Below are 22,088 nucleotides of genomic sequence, written 5' to 3' on the forward strand. Positions count from 1 at the left end.
TTTTACGCTGTATGGTTTACATTTTTCGCAAGGGTCTTCACCACAAAACCACGTCTTCTTGAACTTTGAGCGGTTTCAATTAAAAGGTTATTTTAAACGAGTTGATACGCACGTGCAAGTTCCCTCTATTAGCCGTGTATTTAAGTGCTCACTCTACCGGTGCTTCCATCGAGCCGCCAGCGGAACTACTTTCACGACGGGGGCGGGGGGGGAGAGGTCCTCTCTGTTGACGAGATGATCGCTCTTCCACGGCGAAAGCGGTCCACGTTGCCTGGAGACGGCGCGCCGGTGACTCACGCCGGTCACAAACGACGACCAGGGCGCCGCAAGCTGGTTAGGGTGTCAAACCCGAGAGAGCAAGCCTCCGAGGCACAATTGCGGTCGCATTTGCACCATTTCATCGCCTGCCGTTGTGGAGAGAAGGCTTTCACAAGGCACTCAGCCCGGTGAAGAGACGGCTTTGACTGCATGCCTGCAGCTTCTTGTACAATCGAACAAGGGCCACTTTACTGGTTTTAATGATGCACACAAGGAGAGGATTATGTACAACCTGGTCCCTACTTGAAAAAAAAAACACCCCCTGCCATGTCTTTCTTGTAGCATGCTAAAACTTCACACTATCATATGGAAATCCATCCCTTGTCTCTGATGCAGGTAGAGCATGCATTGTTAAGCCTGCCAAAAGCTTTGCAGCTTTGCAACAAGCAATGCAGAAGTTGTGGGCCATTGGGTAATGACAGGGTTATGGCTTTAGACCTTGGGTTCCAGCCGCTTGGTGATCTCCAGGTCATTTTTGAAAATGTGACATGTTTGAGTAATCTCGCCCCTGGTTGTAAATGAGGATTAAAAAAAAAATCTAAGTTAAAAAAATGTATGATAAAAATTTAAATAGGTGTTTTAGCATCCTCATTATTATTGCAATGTGACAACGAGTAGGACTCTGTGGCACTGGTTTATTGGTTTTTACCATGACGTCGCATTGCCTGGCTATTGAAAACTATCCAGTGGGTTGCTTCCAAACTGATAGAATGCTTCTAATATGTAGATTGTTGATTTGTTTTGCATGTACATTATAAATCTATATCGCACAGGGCTGAAGCACTGCTGGTGAACAAGAAATTCAAGATAATTTATTCAGCTGCAAAGGGCCAACACCTGGCAACGAGTGAGACTCCTCTCTTATCATATTTAATCTCTGCTTTCAACTCTCTCGTATTGCCAGAGCCACCAAATGTTGATAACTATAAATAATCTCGATGTTAATATATTTTGTCACAATCCAAGGAATGTGAGGCACCCAACCGTGCATTGTTTCTGTCCTCACTTATTTTCATGCTTTTGTCTTTGGTAACCTCTTTGTCGTCGTGCCAATGTGGTTTGAAGCATGAAAATCGGTTGCCGAGCCAATCCAGTTGCAATCCTCCTGACCGTTCCTTGTAAATAAATAAAAATAAGAAATGCAAAAATAATATTTGTTTATTTGTTATGAGTTTAGTGCCTGCAGGTATCTTCAAAAGGTTTGGCAAAAGGTTTTCACCTTATCTCAGAAATTACCTGCAACAGATACCAGACCACGGTTCAAAAGGTTATCCACGGGGCGATTGTTCAGTGACCTCACAATGCCACGCGCGTTCCTCCTGTGTCCGGCATTACCTCCTAATTGGGTGTTCCTGTTTTGATGCTGTTAGATAGGGGGTGGGGGGGCACGCAGGCCGAACACAAGTAAATATGGTGTGGTTACTTGCTCAGGATATAAGGCTTTTGTAGGCTGTGTTCCAGCAACATTTCGACATCGTGTCGTTTTGTTGATTCCCCTTTGCATGTTTGTTGTTGCTGCAAGTTTGCTGGTCGACGGTGGGGCGTTTAATTGGCAGGCGCTACAACTTTTTCTACCAACAACATTCCTTGTAAATTTGCAGACAGCTGTGGTGGCATATTCCATTGTTTCTTTGCAAATATACTCTGGAATTGTCAATAAAATGTGTTTTAACCAATTAGGTGAGTTCCTTTGTTTTCTAGGAAAGCAGTGGTAAGAGCAGATTTGAAAAGAGAGAGTTTGATTAACTTGTCAGAATTTTTTATCTCTCTGAGCCGGTGACGATTCAAATGTGTGCACATGCTGCCCCAATGCCCATGAATGCGTTCATCCTTCCATCTGCCTGCTTGGAAAGGGATGCCAATTCACTGTGATGGTGGTGGCGGGCATTTTCGCCCCAAAAAAATCACACAGCCTTCACAGCGCACAGCCATCATTCAGAATATTTACACCGTGTCATTTTAAGACAGTTTATTTTTGCTTGCGCATAGCCGCCTTGTTAAGCAGCAGTCGGGCTGCACCTCTTTGCGAACGGTCCCTGTGGTATTCAGCTTTTAAGCTAATAGGAGCAGCAGAAGCAGCAATTAAGTAATTAAATAAATACTGCATGAAGCTATTTTGATGGTCACTTGACCGGAGAAGCTGATGCTGGCCTTAACTTGGCACGGCCACTTTACGCTCATTAATTTAATCCTTGGGGACCGGGAAATGCGAAATGCACAGCTTGTTTCTCTGATCCACAGAACTCGGTGAAATTCATTAAGATGGTTTATGTAAAAATGTTGTGAGATTTGAATAATACGATTCACCACATTTGTAAGAACAGACGCATTTTTTTTTCTTAACGTTGACATACTGTCGCTTGGAAATGGCTGGCTGCACACAAAATTGATCAACATTCATGAGAAGGTTGCAGGGGGTTTTTTTTCACAAGGGTTGAGAAGAGCTTTGGAAGGAAATTGTATCGGCGGGATGATATTAGCTGAACACAGATTGAGTGAATTTGGAAAGTACCGCGACATCATTTCCCGTGCGCTCACTTTGCTTCGCATATTCACAGCCGGTTTGAGCACAGACCAGACGGCGCATTGAGCTCATCGATTGTCCTGAGGTGGCTAAGTCACTTAATGTCTTGTCAAGGCTGTGTGCGGGAAGGGAATAAAATTCATCGCAAAGGGTAGTGATTAAACCTTTCTTGCCAAGCTTCATTTGCCCGCCACAAGCTCTACGCTGAAGCCATGAGATTTTTTCCACTGCAACGGAAATGGCTTCTCCCCCAAACTCTTGTGCAGCACTGCTCAGTGAAAGCAGCTTTGACCGAGCTAAAAGCTTATGCAGGTATCTTCAAAATAATGGATTTTCTATTCTCTCTACCCCAGCCGAGCTCAACTGAGGAGTTTAGTGCCATGCTCTTGAAGGTTTTTGAATACAACTAGTTCAAAGTCAATAGTTTGGAAAGTAAACAAGCTTTGCTGTGAAGAGATGTCTTCGTCTGAATGATTAAATTGCCCGCACGATACACAACGATCGGCGTGCGGAAACGTCGGTCTAATGTTGCACGTGCTTTTCCTTTCGCCGTGTTTGGCACTAGATCAGCCTTAAGTCGGTTGATTCGGTTAAAGGCTTGTCTTGGCCACTGTGGGTCATTGTTTTTTCAGTGTACCCTAAACAATCGTGCTTCCAGGCGAGCGGTGGGGCCTGTGGCGTGTGATGCCTGTGGCTGGTTTGATGCTCCGTTGCCTTTTATGTCCCCCTGGGGAGAAGCGATGGTGTGATATTTCAACTTGTTACTGTGAGTAAGAACGGGAGCAGACGCTTGCCCGTTCCTCGCGAGCGAAATCACAGCAATGACTCGCTAATTGCGAAGTGAGCCACTTACGCCGTGGTCTGGCTAGTTCATGAAAGGAGGAAGAAAAAGCATGAACGTGTATCGATCCTATTAATGCTTTTCAACATGCGGTTGTCCTCAGAGGGAGGTATTTAAATTGGAATAAAAGGGATACTTTACGATCCGCACTTGTTGATGGCACACGCGTGGGATGTGAAGACGCGAGATGACATCGCGCAATAATGACACGGAGAGGCGATGCGCGCAAAATGGCATGGAACTTCATCGTCTTGGTCGAAAAGGCTCAACTACGTCTTGCCGGTTTTTAATCAGTGAGCTTTGAGCAACACTTTGATCTGTTTGACCGGTTTTCAATCACGTTTAGTCCTCAATAGCAACACAAATGTATACTAAAACCTAATTTATATTGGATCACCTTTACGAGAATTATTGTGTGCCCCTCCTGCTACAGACAGACCGACGGAGCTCCTGCTTAAACGTATTCTACCCCAATTGTAAATCGTAAAAAAATAACATCCATGGTTCATTTTTCTTAACTGCCTTACGGTGCCGTGCGCAGTTGTTCATCCTTGCAGTGGTTCATGCTGTGTGCTGATACCTTTAATGTAAATTGTACAAGAAACCATCAATCGTTCAATTAACTGCATCGGACATGCCTGGCAGTGCACCGTGTGCGAGACCTGTGCTGCAATTCTGTATTTTTTTATCAGATTTTTATTGCCAAGCTTCTCCACGTGTGCGTGCGTACACATACAGAGCAGTCCACATGTACCTATAATACTGGTCTCATTCGCTACGTAGCTATCAAAAGCATATGCGCACTTGTAGGAGAGCAGGCAACTGGAATTGCGATCTCTCCTTTCGCTCTGCGACAGTAAACAAATCCCCTTGTTATTTCTAATTGGTCTGTTATTCTTTGTATACGTTCAGTTAAACAGCAGAATAATACTTCGTGCTATAATGTGAGGGGGGAAGCAGTTGTGCTGTAGTGGATAGCGTGCGTCACCGTGAACCCAGCATACAGGAGGGCTGATGCCGGCCCGCTGCTTAAATCGGTGGCTGATATCGGAGTGATATCTGCACAGGTCCTGGCCACCCTCCCATCACCAACCCGCACTGTCCAGCATGCTGAAGTCCCGTCAAACAACCCCTGGCGCTGACACGGTGTGCGGAGGCCTTCATTCAGGTGGAATTGACAAAAGGCTGTAAAATTATTGTTTTTGTTATCGTTCATATAAATTATTAAACTAAATAAAAAACTACCAGGTAAGGCCCACTGAGCTATATAGCTCTTTTTCAGAAGCGATCTGGCTGCCACAAATGATAGCTCAACAAAGTGGTTTGTCACGTGGAAATTTATAGCAGCCAAATACTCGAAACCCATGTCTCGAAATGTGGAGGGAAAAACCGGAGGACCTGGAGAAATATCCACACGACCAGAGAGAACATGCAAACTCCAAATATACAGGAGTCAGGGTTGTTATCGAACCCATGGCCTCCTGCATACCAGGAGTGGTAGTTAACTTCTCAGCACCCCATGCCCATGAGGTGAACCGCATATGCCATTGTGTCTAATTTAGAGTTGTAGTTTCTGTAAATGATATGTTTCAAATTATCGTTAGCCATGTTCGGTCCACTGCTGAGTGATGGCCTACCGAAGGCACCACCGCCTCTTCGCAGTGCTTTGTGTAGGTCGATGTATTTAAGTATCTCTCGGCGATGATCTTCAGGGGTTGCGTGCATTTGTGTGGCCTCGTGAGAGCTTGTTTACTTTCAGTCGTTGCTTGAATGTTTGTTTGTGGTGCCTAATTTCGTTACTAACGAGTACTATTGGACGGTAACGAATTCGTTTTGTTTTTAGTCGATGCGGCGTTGGGAACTGCATTCTCGGTCGCAATCGATGCAATTATACAACCCTCCGGTAATAAACGGCTCTGGTGGGAATACTAAACTCTACAGTTCAATAGCTTAATTTGAAAATTAGCCGTTACCCACATGGAATGGTGAAGCAGAGCAATATTTGAAAATGGTGATTGTTGCGTGGTGTTGGTTTATATTGGTGCTGTGTGCACGCGTGCGCGTCCCTTCTTTTGAACTCAGGAACGATGCCGAATGAACCATGCGGTGACCTGAGGCCACCACCATGCTGTTTGTTCGTTCGTTTGCGCGCACGCCAATCGGTGCGTTCCATTGAAAGCGAACATCCGGTCCCTGATTTCCAGAACCGGTCATCGAATCTGACAGCGGTGTCCGGGTTTCAGTTATCGTTTAACAACACTCGCGTATAAGTTTATGCAGCTTGTCCAAGACCACGTATTTAATCTTCATATTGAATGTTTATTTGTTAATTTGTCTGCGTTCAATATGTCATGGTTGTTAATAGTTTCAATACGAAACTACAGATGTTTAAAAAACCAATAAAGCAATTTCTGTTAATAAGCGGTTCGCTTAGTTTATGCATCCCTCATATCAATTCAATTACTGGAACGCGCAGCAAAATTTCATCATCTCGTTTGAGTCACAAGCCGGGTGTCTGCAAAGTCGTGTGTCATAGATTCCGGTTACATCTGGTGCGTAAAATGAATACAAAGAAATGAGTAACATTGATTCAACTTAATAGCCTAACATAGATTCAGGACATTGGTCATTATTTGACCTGTCGTCTTCTGGAGGAGCTGGCATTGATGGTGATTTTGTGAAACATCCGTGTGTGTCTGTGTGCATAGATGACCCGCAGACTAGCGGTCAGAGCGCTGTCCGCTGAAACAGCTTGAGAGGGGTCCAAGGTTCGATTTGCGCGTTGGGCTTTCACTCGGTTAAATTAAGGACACTCAATCGCTGATGGAATAACTCATGTGCTGACCCTACGGTGCCCTTCTTAAAATGTTGTTTCAGCAAAGGGCATTACGGGTAGTCAAATTAGATTTCCTTCCGCCATAAAGGGATCTTGACTGTGTTGTTGACCAACTCTGCAGTTTTCATTCTGCTGGTCACTCGGAAGAAATGTTGACACAGCACCTAACAAAACAAATTTGTTGGGCATTTGTGGCCACCCCCTCTGCTTTAATGAGAAGCCGTCATAAAAGAACCCTCGCAGGTAGATGGACAGCCTGCCCAAGCATGTCACCGTATTTGTCACCGTTGATTTATCGATTCAGAAACTTTTATGCTCGGATCTCGGTGGCAAAGCAATGCTGTCACTTAATGTATCAGATTGCCGGGAGGCTCTCGCTTCCCAGGAAGAGTTTATTGGCACTCTTCTCGGCGTGCGATGTGGCGGCGCCGGCGCCGTGCATTGCACCGGGGTGGGGTGTGCGCTCGCTCTCTCCCCAGCTTTGTCCTTGTGCCGGCCGCTGGGCAGCTCAAGGACCCCACGCCAGCCAGCGGCCTCTCTTTATCCTCGAGTGCCGCCGCTAAATTACCACGGCCCTGGGTCCAGCCGAAGCCACTGCCCAAATTACCATGGTAATAGCTTTACCTCCCAACTATCGTTAAATTACCTTGCTGATTGTTTTACCCCCCTGACTAACGCTAATTTGCCATGGTAATTGTTTTTTTTATTTCCATCGACTGCCGCTGAATTGCTGTGGAATTGTTGGCGGTTGCTGGAGCGTGGGGAGGGGCAGGCTTTGTGGTGACCGGATTGCAGATATTATTCACATCGAGAAACTCAATTTGGTTTTTTTTTTTGCTTCTCTTTGAAAATTATCCCCAATGTGGGAATGGACTTGTGAAAGGGTGTGCATTGCTTGGACAAGAGCGATATTTTTTGTTAATCAAAAGCAGAGCACTGATAAACAACGCTGGGCGAGGTTTGTTGTAGATTTTCTCTATTAATGGGTCTCCTTTTCAACTGGTACACGGTAATTCTCTTTTGATTACAATGTCAAGATTGCAAGGTTTGCTCGACAGATAAATATCTCATGTAATTTTTGCGTGCCGTGCATGTATAAGGAATCAGAGTGAGACATTGCACAACAATGCAATTTGGATTTATAAAGCATCTAAATGCAAACATTTCTCAGGCCCTTGTACTTCAGGGTGGGAGGCGGGGGCGGAGATGCACGTGTCGGATTTATTGAAAGAGGTAATTTTTGTTGGATTGTGGAGTGTGGAAGGTCTCGTGCTGGATACAAGGTTAAGAGGTGGACATGAAATGACACGGCGATGCAATATAAGGCAAGAATGAACGCACCATGTCGGGAGAGGCAGCCGTGAGTGGAGGAAAACAGAAGGATTTGACCCTGGACTTAAATAAGGCGAGAGAGTCAACAATGCAATCAGAGGGTGGTGGGGTGTGGGGGGGCAGTTCCAGACAGTGAGGACAGCAGAGGAGAAGGGGAGCAACCTCTCATTGGGCAGAGGTTGACGATGAGGGGTGTCGAACCGGCAGCGTGGCCGTCGCCAACGGCTGTCGTCGTGAAGGAGATAATTCTTTGCCTTTGTGAGATGGTGCGCGTTTTAAGAGCCGCGTCTCGTCTTTGCAGACTTTGACTGATTGACAGGATAATAAGGTTTTTGTAATTGCATTCCAGTTAAAGAACAAAGCCAGCAAATGAACCGTGAATAAAATGAGCGCTTTATTGGGCATGGTCTGAGCTGCTCGCAGTGAATGTTAACTTCTGGATTTTGGTGACGCGGGGGAAGGACATGTTAAATATTGCATTGACTTCTGCATTAAGGCATGTGAAGAATTAATACGATCTTTTTTCTTATCTGACTGGTAGTTTCCATAGGATAATCATTGAAACGGTATTTAAACTGATTTGCCTATTATCTTTACCGATCGGCTTTTGAACCGAGCGTATCGGGCGCCCCCGTAAATGCACACTGCCTCAGAACTGTCCTTTTGTGTTTACAATTTTATTCCCTTAAATTGATGTGTAATAAGCAGCAATCGACTAAAAGCATTGTGCGACTGATGGGGCTGAGAGCCACGATAACGAGAGAAAAGTAAACATGGCGATCCCTCCCGAGAGCTGGGAGGCGACTCATTATTGGAGACTGACCGTGCGATTGGAGAGCACATCGGCCCAGAGGCTCCCTCCCCTTCCTCCCTCCCCCCTCCACCGCTCGCTCCTCTACGCGGCCCTCTCCAACGCCCACCCACCTTTTCATTAGTCCCCACTTGACGTGTGCCTGCGTGCCTGCACGTGGCTCCGGCGCGCTCGGCCACGTTTCCCCCGGCTTTTACGTTTGCTCTCCGTAATGAGAATTTACTCCGCCGGTATTAGCGGGCGGCCGACCCGCAGGTGCCCGATCGCCCCACTCCGTTAACGCCACCGTCCTCTTCCCCGGCCGCTGTCTCCGCCGGGGTCTGCGATGAATTGCGTCTAATTGAAATGCTGACGGGCGTCGCGGAAGCCTCGTTTCCGTAGGTTAGGTTTCTGTCTTGGGCGAGCGTCTGGCTGTGTGGGTGGAAGGAGCCCTCTGCGCAGATGTGCCCAGGAGCTTAGGTCGCCTTGGCTCTGGTGTGCGGTCCTCACCCTTCCAACTGCCTTGTGGCTGGCTGTCTTGCGACCAAGCCAAATCAATTCCACCTTCGTTGGATTTTTTGATGAGCGACGCGCAGTCAAAATTCTCCATGGACGCGCACGCCCGGGACGCTTTTGTCATTTGAAAGCAGCAACAAATGCCTTTTTAATGGCAACGCGCGCTTTGCCGATTCGGTCCTTTGAATAGCCTCGGGACAAGAGTGCTGCAAAAAGAAAGCCTGGCGAACCGAGGATCCGTTTCGCTCATAGAGAGAGAGATTCTGTCGTCGGGCGATGAGACATATGACTTTCCCTAGCAGCATTACGTCAAACTTGCGCCGGGCTACGAGCACTAGGCACGCGGATTCCTGCGCAGCACAGCCGTTGCTGTGGGAGGCGTGCTGCAGTTTAACCGCGAGCGCTGAGCGCGGAGCGCCGGACGCGTGCCGAGGCTCAAACGGCTACGCGCTACTGGCGGCAAGCGGCAGCTTTCTCCAGCGCAGCCGCTCCATTGGCTCTCCGGCAGCCTCGTCACCGAAGGGTTACCACATTTAACACCTCCACGCAAGACGGCTGCAGCCGAGCTACGGTCTGTGTGAAAGAAGGAAGGGACGAGCAGAAGAGGGAGGGAAGGAGAGAGACGGATTAGCCCAGACGTAGCTTAGAAGAATGCGTGCGCCGCATTTAGGCTTGGCCAGCGTAAGAGTGGCGACGTTGAATTCCTAGAGGATTGGATACTCACTTGGGTGTGATGCGCGATTCATTTTCCCTGCCGCTCTTTGGTCCCGCGAGTCGTTAAATACTGTCGGCACGGCAACCCTCTTTACTCCTGGTGCTTTGTACAAATCTGAGCCGTGTCTTCATTCGGAAGACGTCCACTTCCTGTATGGCTTGCTACTACCTTGTGATCAGCTCTCCGCATCTCAGCAATGGACATGTTCGGAACATCAAAGGGGTTTTTCGTGGACCCCTCTGCAAAAATGGCAGCTCATCCTTGGTGAGTGTCTCATTTATTATGACTTTTGGATGAATTACCAGCATTTTAAAAACAAAATGCAAAATGCTTGTCGAGAGTGAAGGAAAAATCCTGCTGCAGTATATTAATTTAAGTAAATAACAGAGCGCATAAGAAAACCGAATTGAATTGCGATTGCGCTTAACATATGTTTTACTTGCGAAGAATGCTAAATACATTATAATGGTGAAACTGGTTTTGCTTTGGGCGGTGTTGGTGTGAAATGATGCGTCGCCGGTATTGTTGTCGACATAACAGATGACAGAGATTCCAGGTGATTGCATTTTAATTGGAAACCTCGTGACTCAGGGTTCAAAGGTGTATTATCATTGTCACTTTGTTCACATGCAGTCCAACAAACGCCTTGGTAAATGTACCGCGGGTGAGCAATGCATCGCCTTTATGCAGAAAGTGTTTAATAGGACACCTGAAAATGACATTGTTGCGCGGTCGCATGAAAGGGAGCCGGGTTGAATTATTAAGGGAGGCCTCGCAGTGGCATTTGTACCACGGCTGTAGTGCTGACTCCCGCGATCTCTGCGCTCGGTTGTGTAGCGACGGGATGCAATTATAGCGCCGCGGCCGTGTTGCGCGTGGCTATGTCACGCGTGGCACAGGGCACCGGGCGAAGCGCGCCGCGCGTAATATCGCCCGTGCCGGACGAGCCAGCGGCCCCTCTGCCGCTTACAGCGGAGAGATGTTGCGCACATCAAGCCTGCGCGAAGCGAACGCGGGCGCCCGCGAGCACCCATGTGACGCGAGCCCTGCAGCGGGGGGAGGCCCCGCGGTTTCCGCTCGCGACGTAATTAAAGCGGCGGAGGTGATGGCCCCCACCGCTCGTGACGGGAAGCAGGAGATGCTCGTTTATATTCACGTTTTGCACTGGCGTGCACCGACAGGCGCGACTGCTGCGGCGCACGGCCATGCGGTTACCGGTGTCGTAGGCGTTCGGAATCGCGACTGCCCAAGATAATCCCAATCTTTTATTACTGGCCATTAGCGCTTGGCCAAATTCATAGCATTGCGTTAATTACATAAGGGCATTCCTTTTAAAGGGTCTTTGTGCTTTTGCTGTTGTTTCGAAATGTAAAAAAAAAAATCCGCATGAGAAAATTGCAATGACCGCTGATCATTTGTTCCAAATGACGGCTTTTAAAAGTGAATCTTACTCCAATAACAACTGTTTCCACGTTGAGTGTTACAAACAATGAGATGAAATGCTGTGGTAGATTTTGGAGATGGTATTATATACATCGTTCATTACAATTGGTGGCAGGGCGCTTGAAAATAAGTGTCAAATTGACAGACACTTAAAACAAACGTTACCCTATTTAATGAAACTTGCAACTGTTCAAGCATTCCCATCTGTTTACATCCTTGCCTAAAGTGGACAAGGACATCCATTGGAATAGATGCAGCGATTGACTAATTTTCACTGCAAATATGGTCTCTTAAATTATAAAAAAAAACATCAGCCAAATATCCTCCGCTAAGACGCTTTGTTTATTAAATTCTGATTTTTCAACAACAAAATACTGTGCCAGCTGAAAAAAAGTTATTGATGAAAAAAACCCATTGTATATAGCATCCTTCCGAAAATGAAAATGTTTGTGTGCTGACTCGGGTGGGCGAGCTGCTCAGTGCGTCGCGAGGCTGTGAAGAGGAGGAGAGGGGAGGTGGGGGGGCTCACGGAGCTGTGCTTAAGCTGCTGCTGCTTCCCCCGTTCGAGAGCTCTTAAATCAGACACGTCGCCAAATGGTGCATCGCAATCTTCACACTTCATAACCCGACAAGTTAATGCCTCATGCTGGTGGACAACTCGCTGGGATTTGTCGCCCGCGATGATTGGATTCTTTAAAATGCTAAATAATTCATTTTACAGTTGATCAAACATAACTGTAATTAGGGTCTGAGAGAAATCCAGTCATCTTTTTGTGGCGCGTGTTTGACTTGATTGGTGGTTGAGCAGATTAAGGTGATTGAAGGCTGTATTATCCCAGGACATCCGTGGGTAATAGAGCTAATAGAATGGGCACGGATAGCATATACCCTCGATTGTGTTCTGCCAAGCCTTACATAGTACGTGGAAACAGTTTTACCCGAAAGTATTTCATACAGAGAGGAGCAAGGGATCGGTGATGTGGAGAATCGCATACCTGCTACCAACCCCGCTTACCTGAGTTCGGTTCCCGGTCACGGCTGACATCAGTGGCGAGTGCTATCTGAACCGGTCCTGGAACCGTTGCGCCCCTTCACCATCCGGCACTGACCAGCGTGGTGAAGTATGATCAAACAAGCCCCATTACCGACACGGTGTGGCGAGTCCTTCATCCAGCGGCGGATTTACAAAGGACCGCAGATTGTTATTGGTACATATTTACAAGCATTTAACCCTGCGACTAGTATTTATTTCGGTGGCACCTGGATTCACTTCGCCACTTCTTACACAACCCCCCTTGTCATCGATGTAAAGAGCCATAATGTTTCATGAAAGGCATAAATATAAGCTCTAATACTAATTATTAAAAATATATATGGATCTATGAGCATATGAACATATATTGCACGCGCATACCATTGCCGTATAGGTGTATACTGTGTCTGTGTAACCTTTTCTAATCGTGTTGTAATCGTTGCAACGGTCTACTTGGCGATAATAAGTTAATATTTCCGGCCAAGCCGCGACGTGGTGAAGCCGGTGAGAATCACCGTACACGCCCTGCTGCTCTGGTTGTGAGAAGCGCCACGGTGTGCCGCGGTGCCGCGAAGCGGCAATTACACGTCCCTTGAAAAGTGTGCGCGGCAGCTTCTGTTGATGTTAATCACGCAGTGGGCTGTTGTGCAGTATGAAGGTTAGGATCATTTAGGATAATTTATTTTGTATTATTGCAGCTGCTCGGACTTGTTGAATGCAAAAAACAATTATGTATAACAAAAAAAACACGTCCAAGTCTCTCCGTTTGTTCCGCTTGTGTGTCTCTGCCAAGCAATTCACAGAAATTTACAAGTTGGGAAACTCGTGACAATATCTGTAAGACTTATCGCCACAATTTTTTTACATTTAAAAATAATTCACCTGTTTTAAATGTGTTTGTAAGATCATTCTGCATGATTCTATTCCATTGCTGCAGCATAATTATAATACACAAAGTAAACACGTTTTGTTTTAATGAATGGTTACAATATTATAGTTAGGAATTTTCCTTGTGATGTGCTGTGCTGACAAGTCTCGATCATGATCCAATTATTACACACGCATTATTTTTTCCACTAAGATTAATTAATGTCATATTTAGCTTTCCACACTGCCGGATAATCCGCCAAGTATGACAGCAGGTAAAATGCTGTTGTTAATAATTTATTCAGAATAGGATTTCGGCTTCCGCGGCGCCAGCTCATTCGCAGCACCCAGCATGTTTCCCCCGATTGATTAATTGCCTTGGGTTTGCAAGCTTTTACTTTAAGCCTCGCTCAGGAGCGTGGCTGAGCCACGGGGGTGCCTTGAGTCACTAGAGATGGGGGACTAATTGTTGTAATCTTCACAAGTCAGCTGGCAATTGGCTGTCTTGCCCATCTCCCGAAACAGGATGCACCTAATTTATTGGCCGCTTTCCCCACCGCACCAGGTTAATTTATTTTTGTTGTCATTTATTCCGTCGGCCCATTCATCTCTCCCCCCATTCACCTCCCATGCATGTGCAATATTTCTGGGTTCCACAATATCAAGAATACGGAGTGCACCTTGACGCTTTTCTCGCGTTTTTTTGCTCTCCCATCGAAACCAATTAAATGTTGGTTAAAGGCGCGCGGGCACGCACATTGCAGTCTGGTCTCTTGATAATTAAATAAATGAATCTTCGGGAATATGTTTTGCACTTGCCGCGCTCTCTTGTCAGCTTGCCATAGTTTCACATTAAGGTTTAACCATACTTTTAGTTGGCATATTTGTACATACACAGCCGCAGAGTAAGCTATAGTGTCCTGATAATTGTCAAATGGAAGCTGTTGAAGCAGTGTTTTGTACATCTCTTGTGGAGCAAACTGCTCTGTAAAGCGGCACTTGACCTGCAGTGTTCAGTGCTCGCGTTTATCCAGCAACCCTGTGCTGGACGATTCCACTTATCGGCTTTCTCCCACAAAATGTCTACAACTTGGGCGATACAGATCACATCTTGTGCAGCAGGACAAGGTGAGAAGCAATTCCCTTTGTGGCTGTGATCGGGGCAAGCTGTTGGCGGACGCTCAGGAGCGTGTTGAGAGGAAATGGCGAAGACTCGCGACGTTTTCATATCGGCCACCAGTACAGGAAGCGTTTGCAGCTCAGCGAGTTTTTTTTGGTAAGTTTAGTTCCTCCCACGAATATTGTTTGTATTGTTGAGTTAACAAACTATCACCATGCATGCACCACATCTAATTCCCAATCACTGGAGGGATAATGGTGTAATTTTTCTGTGTCATAAACCATGCTCTCCCACCTGCATGCCAGTCCCACCATGTAGTTTTTTAACTGCATTAGTGGAGGGAGGGTCACATCATTCTCACAAGAATTCGAAGAGAAATACAAACCAATTTCCATTCGATAAGCTAGCTCATTCGATCTTTCAAAAAATATGTTTTCATGCAACCCTCCTAAAACAATCTCTAACACTTCTCCTTAACCATACATCATCGTGCTGCGGACCTCAGAATTGCTTTTGAGCAGCACTTGACGTGTCCGCGCCGGGGCATTTTCGCTCGATCGTAGCCGAACGTCCCCGTCGGTTTGCGCTCCTCCGACTTTGCGAGAGGCAAACAGCAGCCTGGAGAATCTCTCGGTGCACGGCCTCCGGAGCGGCCGTCGTGGGCCCCGTCCGCGTGCTGTCACGTCGGAGCATTGCCTCTCCGCCGATGTAGGGCAAGCCAGACTTTTGTTTTGGGGATAACGAGCCGTGCGTACGTTCTAAGTGCAGGGCAGCCGCTGTTGTCTGCGGCAGCGGCGGCAGAGGGCTAACGAGGGCTGTGGCCGGGTAGTCTCAAAACACGGCCGCTATTTATTTCCCCGTGGGTCGTGCCTCCGAATGTGTTTTTTTTTTGTTATTGAGCGGTGATGGCTGCCTGCTGGTGTGCTTTGATGCTGGTGGGTAATAATGAACCCTGGCATTTAGTCACGGGTACCGTTGCAAGGCGGACACTTGTTCTGTTTATCGTGCCCGTTGCACTTGCGTGTACCGCCTGTGGGCTGTTTTTTTTATTTTCCTCCTGGCCTGTCTGGCACGCATTTCTAAAGGCAATCGGAAGTGCTCTTGAGCAGCCGGCCACTCGAGTTTGCCAACGTTTTCCTTGGCAACATCGCCCCCTACCATGGAGCCACTGCAGACTATACTCACCTGTGAAACATAGCACCTTCGTGACATCCTTGCGCCGTAGGAACGGCGCCAACACCAAATGCACACGCATGCTTTTATTTGATTCCCATTATTCTGATTCACCCACAAAGCCACCTCACGGTTGCCCGGGAAATTACTTGTGCTACTCGCTGACTGTTTTGTGTCTTGTGCTTTGTTGCCGGTGGCCGGGGATTTGCGCTGCCCGCGTACACCTTGCAAGCCTTAGCAAATAACATCCCGAGTTTTCAGAGACGCTCGTAAATGTAACAAAGAACACCGGCGAGCGGTCGTGTGGGGCCGAAAATGAATGTCACAGCTGTCGAAACGTCATTTTCCCCAACGACTCTTTTTGCTTGTCGTGCGTAAGTATGTCCGTCCACCCTCTGGATTCCGTTCGGGGTTCCAAGCTATAAAGCTACGCACTCTTTTTCACGAGGAAGTTGAGGAAGAGATCTGTACTCCCTGTAGAGCTTAACTTCCAAAAAACTTTCAAATGCAGCGATCGTTTCTGTATGTTGCTAAAACTCATGACTCGACAGCCCACGTGCAAGCGTTCTTTCCCCCCTCTTATTCCGGTATAGATTTATTTCAACACCTCGCGGTCACCTTTGCGCCCGAGGTGCCGTACAGCGTGCCCCACAAGCGCTGCACGCCAAGTCCGCTAACACGGGGGAGGCTCGTTAGATCCCGGGAGATTTTTTTCCTTCAAATTTTTTGTTTCGAAGTATCGGCCGGCAAGGTTGTGTGTGCGGTAATTATAACACACTTGGGCGTTAGCACTCACAGTGCGTTTTCCCTCTCCGTGTGTAACCGCGCTGGGTTTGGCATAATTTCACAAGTGTTCGGCCTCCTGTGTTTAGTGGGTTTTTTTTGTTCCCCCACCCCGGACATCACAACCGATGGTTGAGACGGGGGGGGGGGGGCGGTCTCGTTCGTCCACCGAATTGTGACATCCGTTCTGACTCGTGTTTAATCTGTTCTTTTTTTTCTGCGGGACGTTATGTATGCTTTCACTAATGAACGCCGAAGGCAGAGCGACCATTTTCGCTCAGCGGGTGAATGTAGAACTGACACGGCGAGGGAAGCAAGGGGGCGCGTGAGTGCCGTTACTTCACAAAGGTGCGTTTGGGCTTTTGCGCGCCGGTTCGCCGATGAAGCTAAACAAGAAAGCAATTGTCACGTCGGCACGTGCATCGTCGTAATACCACAGCAATAGCCCTCTTGTCTTTCTGCCTAGGTGCCCTTTTTCACTCCCGTATGTTCGTTTTTCAGAAAATACAAATGTGCGCATGGGTTTACTAAAAAAAAAGCCGAAAAGTGTGTGTTGTGGAATTTATCCCTCCTTCGTGATAAAGTGTTCCTCGAACATTAGGTCTGCAATAAAGAGTGGTGGAGAGAGGCTCCTAAATGCTCCCGCTTTGGAAAGTGTGGGTCCCCACTGTTCACCTGCAGTCAACGTACACACTGAGGCTCCCTGTGGAAATAAAAGGCCCCTTTCCCACTTTAATTAATGGCTCAGTATCTGTGTGCTTTTTTTAACATTGGGTGGAAATATTCCGTTTGTCTTTATTTATTGTTCATTGCCCAACGCTCAGTGGAGTGATTTTAAAGTGTTACGTTTTTTACTTGCTTTGCTTTATTTTCAAATGGGATTTTTTTCATGTATTTTTCCAAAAACGTTCTTTCGGTAAAAAAAATCTTACACTCATCATCTCCACCATTATTAATTGACACAGGCAGCACTTGAAGCCAACGTAGCTATTGGTAATTTTCCACCTTGCTGGAGCCCGAGGAGGTGGTGAGAAACCTTTGGCCCTTCTTTCTCTGTCACAGCAGATTTAATGGGGATCAACCACAATTACCTTTTTTTGGAGGGTTGAGTTGTTATTGTGACAGACATTACTTGCCTCTCACCCAAAACCTCAAACCGTTATAGGCGGTTCTTTATTAAACATGATAGCTGATCCATTAAAACAATTTCCCAGCGACGTTTTATCCCGCGGAATGCCCATTAAAGCCCTATTATGTTTAGACCGACTTGACTTTCCCAAATTACCTGGGGCAGCCACATAGATTTCGAACCTCGTCTGTACCACTCAATATCCTAATACGGTAATTTTATTTAATCATCGTCATCGCTGGCTCCGTTTAGTAGTGTCATCTCGTTTCATTGACTCGAGGCTGAAATAGCAATAATCCTCGCTCCCCCCCCCTCCCCCGTGCGTAACTGGCACGCAATCGTCGGCGTTCATTTGTAATCCCGCACCGAGAGAAATCGGCCACTCAAGGATGCGAAGATAACGCAGCCATTAGTGGAGTTCATCATATTTACCCCATAATCCGCATTTTTCTTTTGGAGGGAAATTGACACGCCCATCCCATCCCGCCGGTCGCCTCTGTATCCCCGTTCACGCTGTGGCCGCGATAGAAAATGTCAACGTAGCAAACTTTGTTGAATTTGCATTTGGAAAAAGCCCCTGTGCCCATGCTCCACGATAGACATAATGGTACATCACCCGAATGAAAATGCTTGTCACAAACAATTAATCACCTGCACATGATTGATTCGGAGCCAGAAAAGAGCGTTTGTTAGCCGATGTTGCTTGCAGTTGTTGCTTATTGTAAGTCCAGCACAGGCACCGTCATTCATGCCTGTGTCATGGCCACGCACAGGCTCTTTATACCGCTTTCGTAACACCTTGCAGGATCCTGTTAAACAGATATCCTTAACTTGTAAAATCTTCACAGTGCCTGGATTTACATCGGCACTGGCTGCGGTTTTGATGCTCTGCGTTAGCTCTGTCAGCCACGAGTGGCCCATTTTTGACCAGGTCTCTATTTGTTTGGGCATACGAGCAGAATATTTCATGCACTTCTACCAATGCCGGTGTAGACGCATGTAATGTTAAGCTCTTATCACCTCTCCCAGGTGTCTTTGCGGGCAACCTCTGGAGCCTGCTCCTCTAATCAAGCATAATTCCTGAGCAGATGGAATGTCTTGTGTTCGTATTACATCTGACAGGTCAAGTTTCATCGTGGGCGTTGATTTTTCTTTTCACGTGGCTTCAGTTTGGGAGGAAGGCATCTTGGCATTACCTTGAATGGGATTTTGTTTTGTCTTTTACCAATTATTGAATGGAATATCTGTGGGTTAAGCCTGCCATATCTGGCGTTCTTGAACTCTTAGAGTGCATTGAGTGTGGCCGAAACATACGGCGATTATTAAATGCGCAGTAAAATAAATCCACAGTAGAAAGTACAATACAATGGCTCGGTGAAATGGTGCCAAGCCATCCCCTCCCAGTGCTGATTGCAAAATAAAATACCAGCAGAGGACGGTGTGATGGACGTTGATGTGGTGAGTTGGCCATCAGCCCAAGTGCTTATTAATCCACTTTATAGATCCATGAATAGATACAGTAGCCCATCAAATATCCCATCATTGATGCATCATCTCTCTGATTTCTTACGTAACCAGGGACTCACTTCATCACTTGTAATCTTCTGCAGGCCACAGTAGTTGAATTACCGCAGGCCAGTGAGACTCCTGTGCCAACTGCACTGCGAGCTCGCCGAGGAGAAGTTTGTGTACAGCAAGTGGGTTCACACTACTGAGTGTTATCCCCTCGTACTCATGAGATTTCTCTGGGTACTCCACTTTCATAAAATTTGTCCGTGTACCATATTTTCGCCTCCTTTAAAGACATTTGTCCAGCATGGAAGAGTAGGCCAAATACCCTCTATACGGGCTCTTTAAAGCTGCTTGTAGTTGAAGCACCTTTCCACAAGCAGTGGCAGTGGGCAAGTAATTGCAGGCCTGCGCCTTTAGCTCCCCCCTGCCCATAGTTTCTCTTGCAGGATATAATTTTTCATTTAAATGTTTCGTGAAAATAATGTAATTCCTGCTTAACATTATTCCTTAAAAAATATATATATTATTTATAAGCAATGCGGGGTTTTTTTCTAATTACCAAATTCAATTACAAAATGCGTCAACAACAAATCCGGGAAATCCATGTCAGAAGCAGCGCTCACTCATCCTTGAGCAACCCTTTGTGCGTGCAAGTCGAGCAGTGCTCCAGCATAATTGAAGCAGGCCTCGGTTGGAGTGACTCACAAGCCTAACCGCTTTCGTTCAGAAATGTATGAGAATTATTCTGGTCTTAAAGAGCCTTGGCAACCAAGCGAGCCTTGGCAACCTCGCGACACTTGCGTGAAATGTCCCATTAGCAATCAAGCCATCAATTAGCAATCCCAATGCAATGGCCCTCCATCTCCAGGGGAATTAGTCCGTGGACATATTTGTTGTCGTGAGTGTCGCTGGGCGTCGGTGGATCAAGCAAATTTGTTCGATCCTCAAACCCACGGGGGCTGCATGGTGGCCACGAGACGGTAGTGCAGCAAGTAGGTTTGTGGAACCTGTCTTTGCTGGAGCATTGAGCGCTATCCTTCTCGAAGGCACAGATTATTTTCAAATGCACGCCCCCTCCTGCAGCAAAATGTTGACTTCGCAAAGCCTTCCGGGACAAATAAAGGGCCTTACGTTTGGTTTACTCCTCTGCATCCGTGCTTTGGAATTTCAATATTGAATTACACAATTAAAAGTAATTTGCCAATGTGGCTGAAGAGGAAATAAAAGTCGGTGCATTATTCGTGGATGAGAAACGTGGACACAGACATGGAAAGGTTCATGCCGTGAAATATACCGGGGGACAGAAAGTGGAGCAGACGTATTAGAGAACATTGCACAAATGAGATGCATGTTTGTCGGTTAAGGAAAGTAAGTGTGCTCGGGAAAGACACATTTCGAGGAGGGACAATAGCCAATAGAAGAGACTGGTAACGGAAGAATAGCCTAAGAAGAGAATGTGCTTGAAAGCAGGACCACCACGGAAATATCATCTCGTGCAAAAGATGGACCGTGACATCACAGATGCGTTGCTGAAATGTGCCACCTTAAGCGAAAAAAATAACTGGCGGTACGCTGCCAGGTTACTGTATCATTCCGCGTACTGTATAACTCCGCTCGACCGCACAGCTCAACGCGACGCGTGACGCGTCGTAACGGGCACTTATGCGAACAGTGTTCCAAAATGGTAGAACCGCGTCATAGCGAAAACGCGTTAAGTGAGGACTTACCCGACCTGCTTGCTGTACTGCCATTTCGGCTTGGGGTTTAACACGTATATGTTATACACCATCCCTTTGCCTTGAAAGCACTGGAGTAGAGGCATATGTCCCCTTCCTTGGCGTAGTTATGAAGTGTATTAATGTTGTTTTCATTTGCCTACGAATGCACAGATTGCCCCCCACCACTCTGCCAACCACTGGGGCTCTCTGACCACGAGGCTGGTCCATATATGTCTGGATTACCCTGTTGTGCAAAGTTGAGCGCAGTGTCATGCGTAGATTTTGTCCGTTCTTCTACAATACCACGTTATCATTATTATTCCCTGCCCAAGCACAGTAGTGAGTCGAGAGTAAATAGTTTTAAGTACTTTAATTCCAATGAGACTCGTTAAAAAAGGTTTCTAAATTAACACAATTTAAAGTTCACAGTTAAAGTTCATGTTTATTTTTACGTCCTTATGTAAACCAGGGTCTAATGAATGCGCCAACCTGAGAGCATGTCTAGAATTAAATTCGATTTCACTCCGTGTTTATCACAAATGTATATTTCACACAAAGGCACTCACGAAGCACTGAACAACACGATTAGATTTTATGTAAGTCGCCTCCAACGAGATGTTGTCATATTCAGCAATGATTTGCTTTCTGATGTGCCTTCAAAGTGTTGGCTTGTGAAATGCAGCAGATCAAATGCTAAGCATTCCACGACCAGTTTGTAAAATATATATTATTTAATTTTCGGCATGTACACAGACACTGAAAAATGCTCTCGCGGGTAAAGATTCTGATCATGATTGCAGGCTAAAGATGTATTGTAAATTGCAAACGTAGTGCCAAACCTGGCATCCTAGAGTGTTTTTGGCAATGTGAAGCAAGCCGTCTGAGAAAGGCCAGCTTCGCTGCTCATTTGCATGGCTTTACAAGTGCTGTTCGTTCATCTGCTCCAATATCACAATATCACTTTTGTAGATGGTGCTTCCCTATTTGTGTGTCTGTGTTGTGTGTTTTTTTATTCCCCTTTCCGGACGTCATGAAGCTATTGACGCCTTTTACCAAAGCGTTGCTGCACGGGTTCCTGGCAACGTTGACAGGAGTAATGCGCGCAGAGTTATTTGTCACGGCGGAGGCTGACATTCTGTAGGTGTTTTCTGCCCGCAAGTGGATCTGATTGCACACACCCACCCCCCCACCCCGTCTGCTGTGCTTAGTGCGCCTCGATCGATTGCAACGCTCCTGCACATGGAGCTCAATTGATCTTCCGTTGCGCGCTCTTCTCGTCAGGAATCCGTTCCGCAGAAATTGGAAGGTGTGCTTCCTCGCCTTCGCCGAGCCTGCAAACTTTGTCGCGGCTACAATAGCTGGCAGTCGCCTTCCGGGTGGCGACGCGCGAGGGCGTCGCGACAGCCTCACGCAGCACGTCGCGCGATCTGAAAGACGG

At 46.7% G+C, this 22,088-nt stretch overlaps 1 protein-coding gene across 3 annotated transcripts in view; it reads left to right on the plus strand.

Annotated features, from left to right (window-relative positions):
• The window catches only part of GPATCH8 (G-patch domain containing 8), an 87,686-nt gene that overhangs the window by 28,026 nt on the left and 37,572 nt on the right, over positions 1–22,088 (plus strand). The window contains exon 1 of one of the 3 annotated variants that reach the window (XM_078866112.1): positions 9,492–10,136. The exons of the other annotated variants lie outside the window; for them this stretch is intronic. Within the exon in view, the coding sequence (XP_078722238.1) occupies positions 10,026–10,136 (111 nt within the window). The 5' untranslated portion in view covers positions 9,492–10,025. Of the gene's footprint in view, positions 1–9,491; positions 10,137–22,088 lie in introns of those variants that run through there. 3 annotated transcript variants of the gene reach the window in all.

This window comes from Lampetra fluviatilis, chromosome 21 (assembly GCF_964198595.1).
Source record: "Lampetra fluviatilis chromosome 21, kcLamFluv1.1, whole genome shotgun sequence".
Classification (NCBI taxonomy): domain Eukaryota; kingdom Metazoa; phylum Chordata; class Hyperoartia; order Petromyzontiformes; family Petromyzontidae; genus Lampetra; species Lampetra fluviatilis.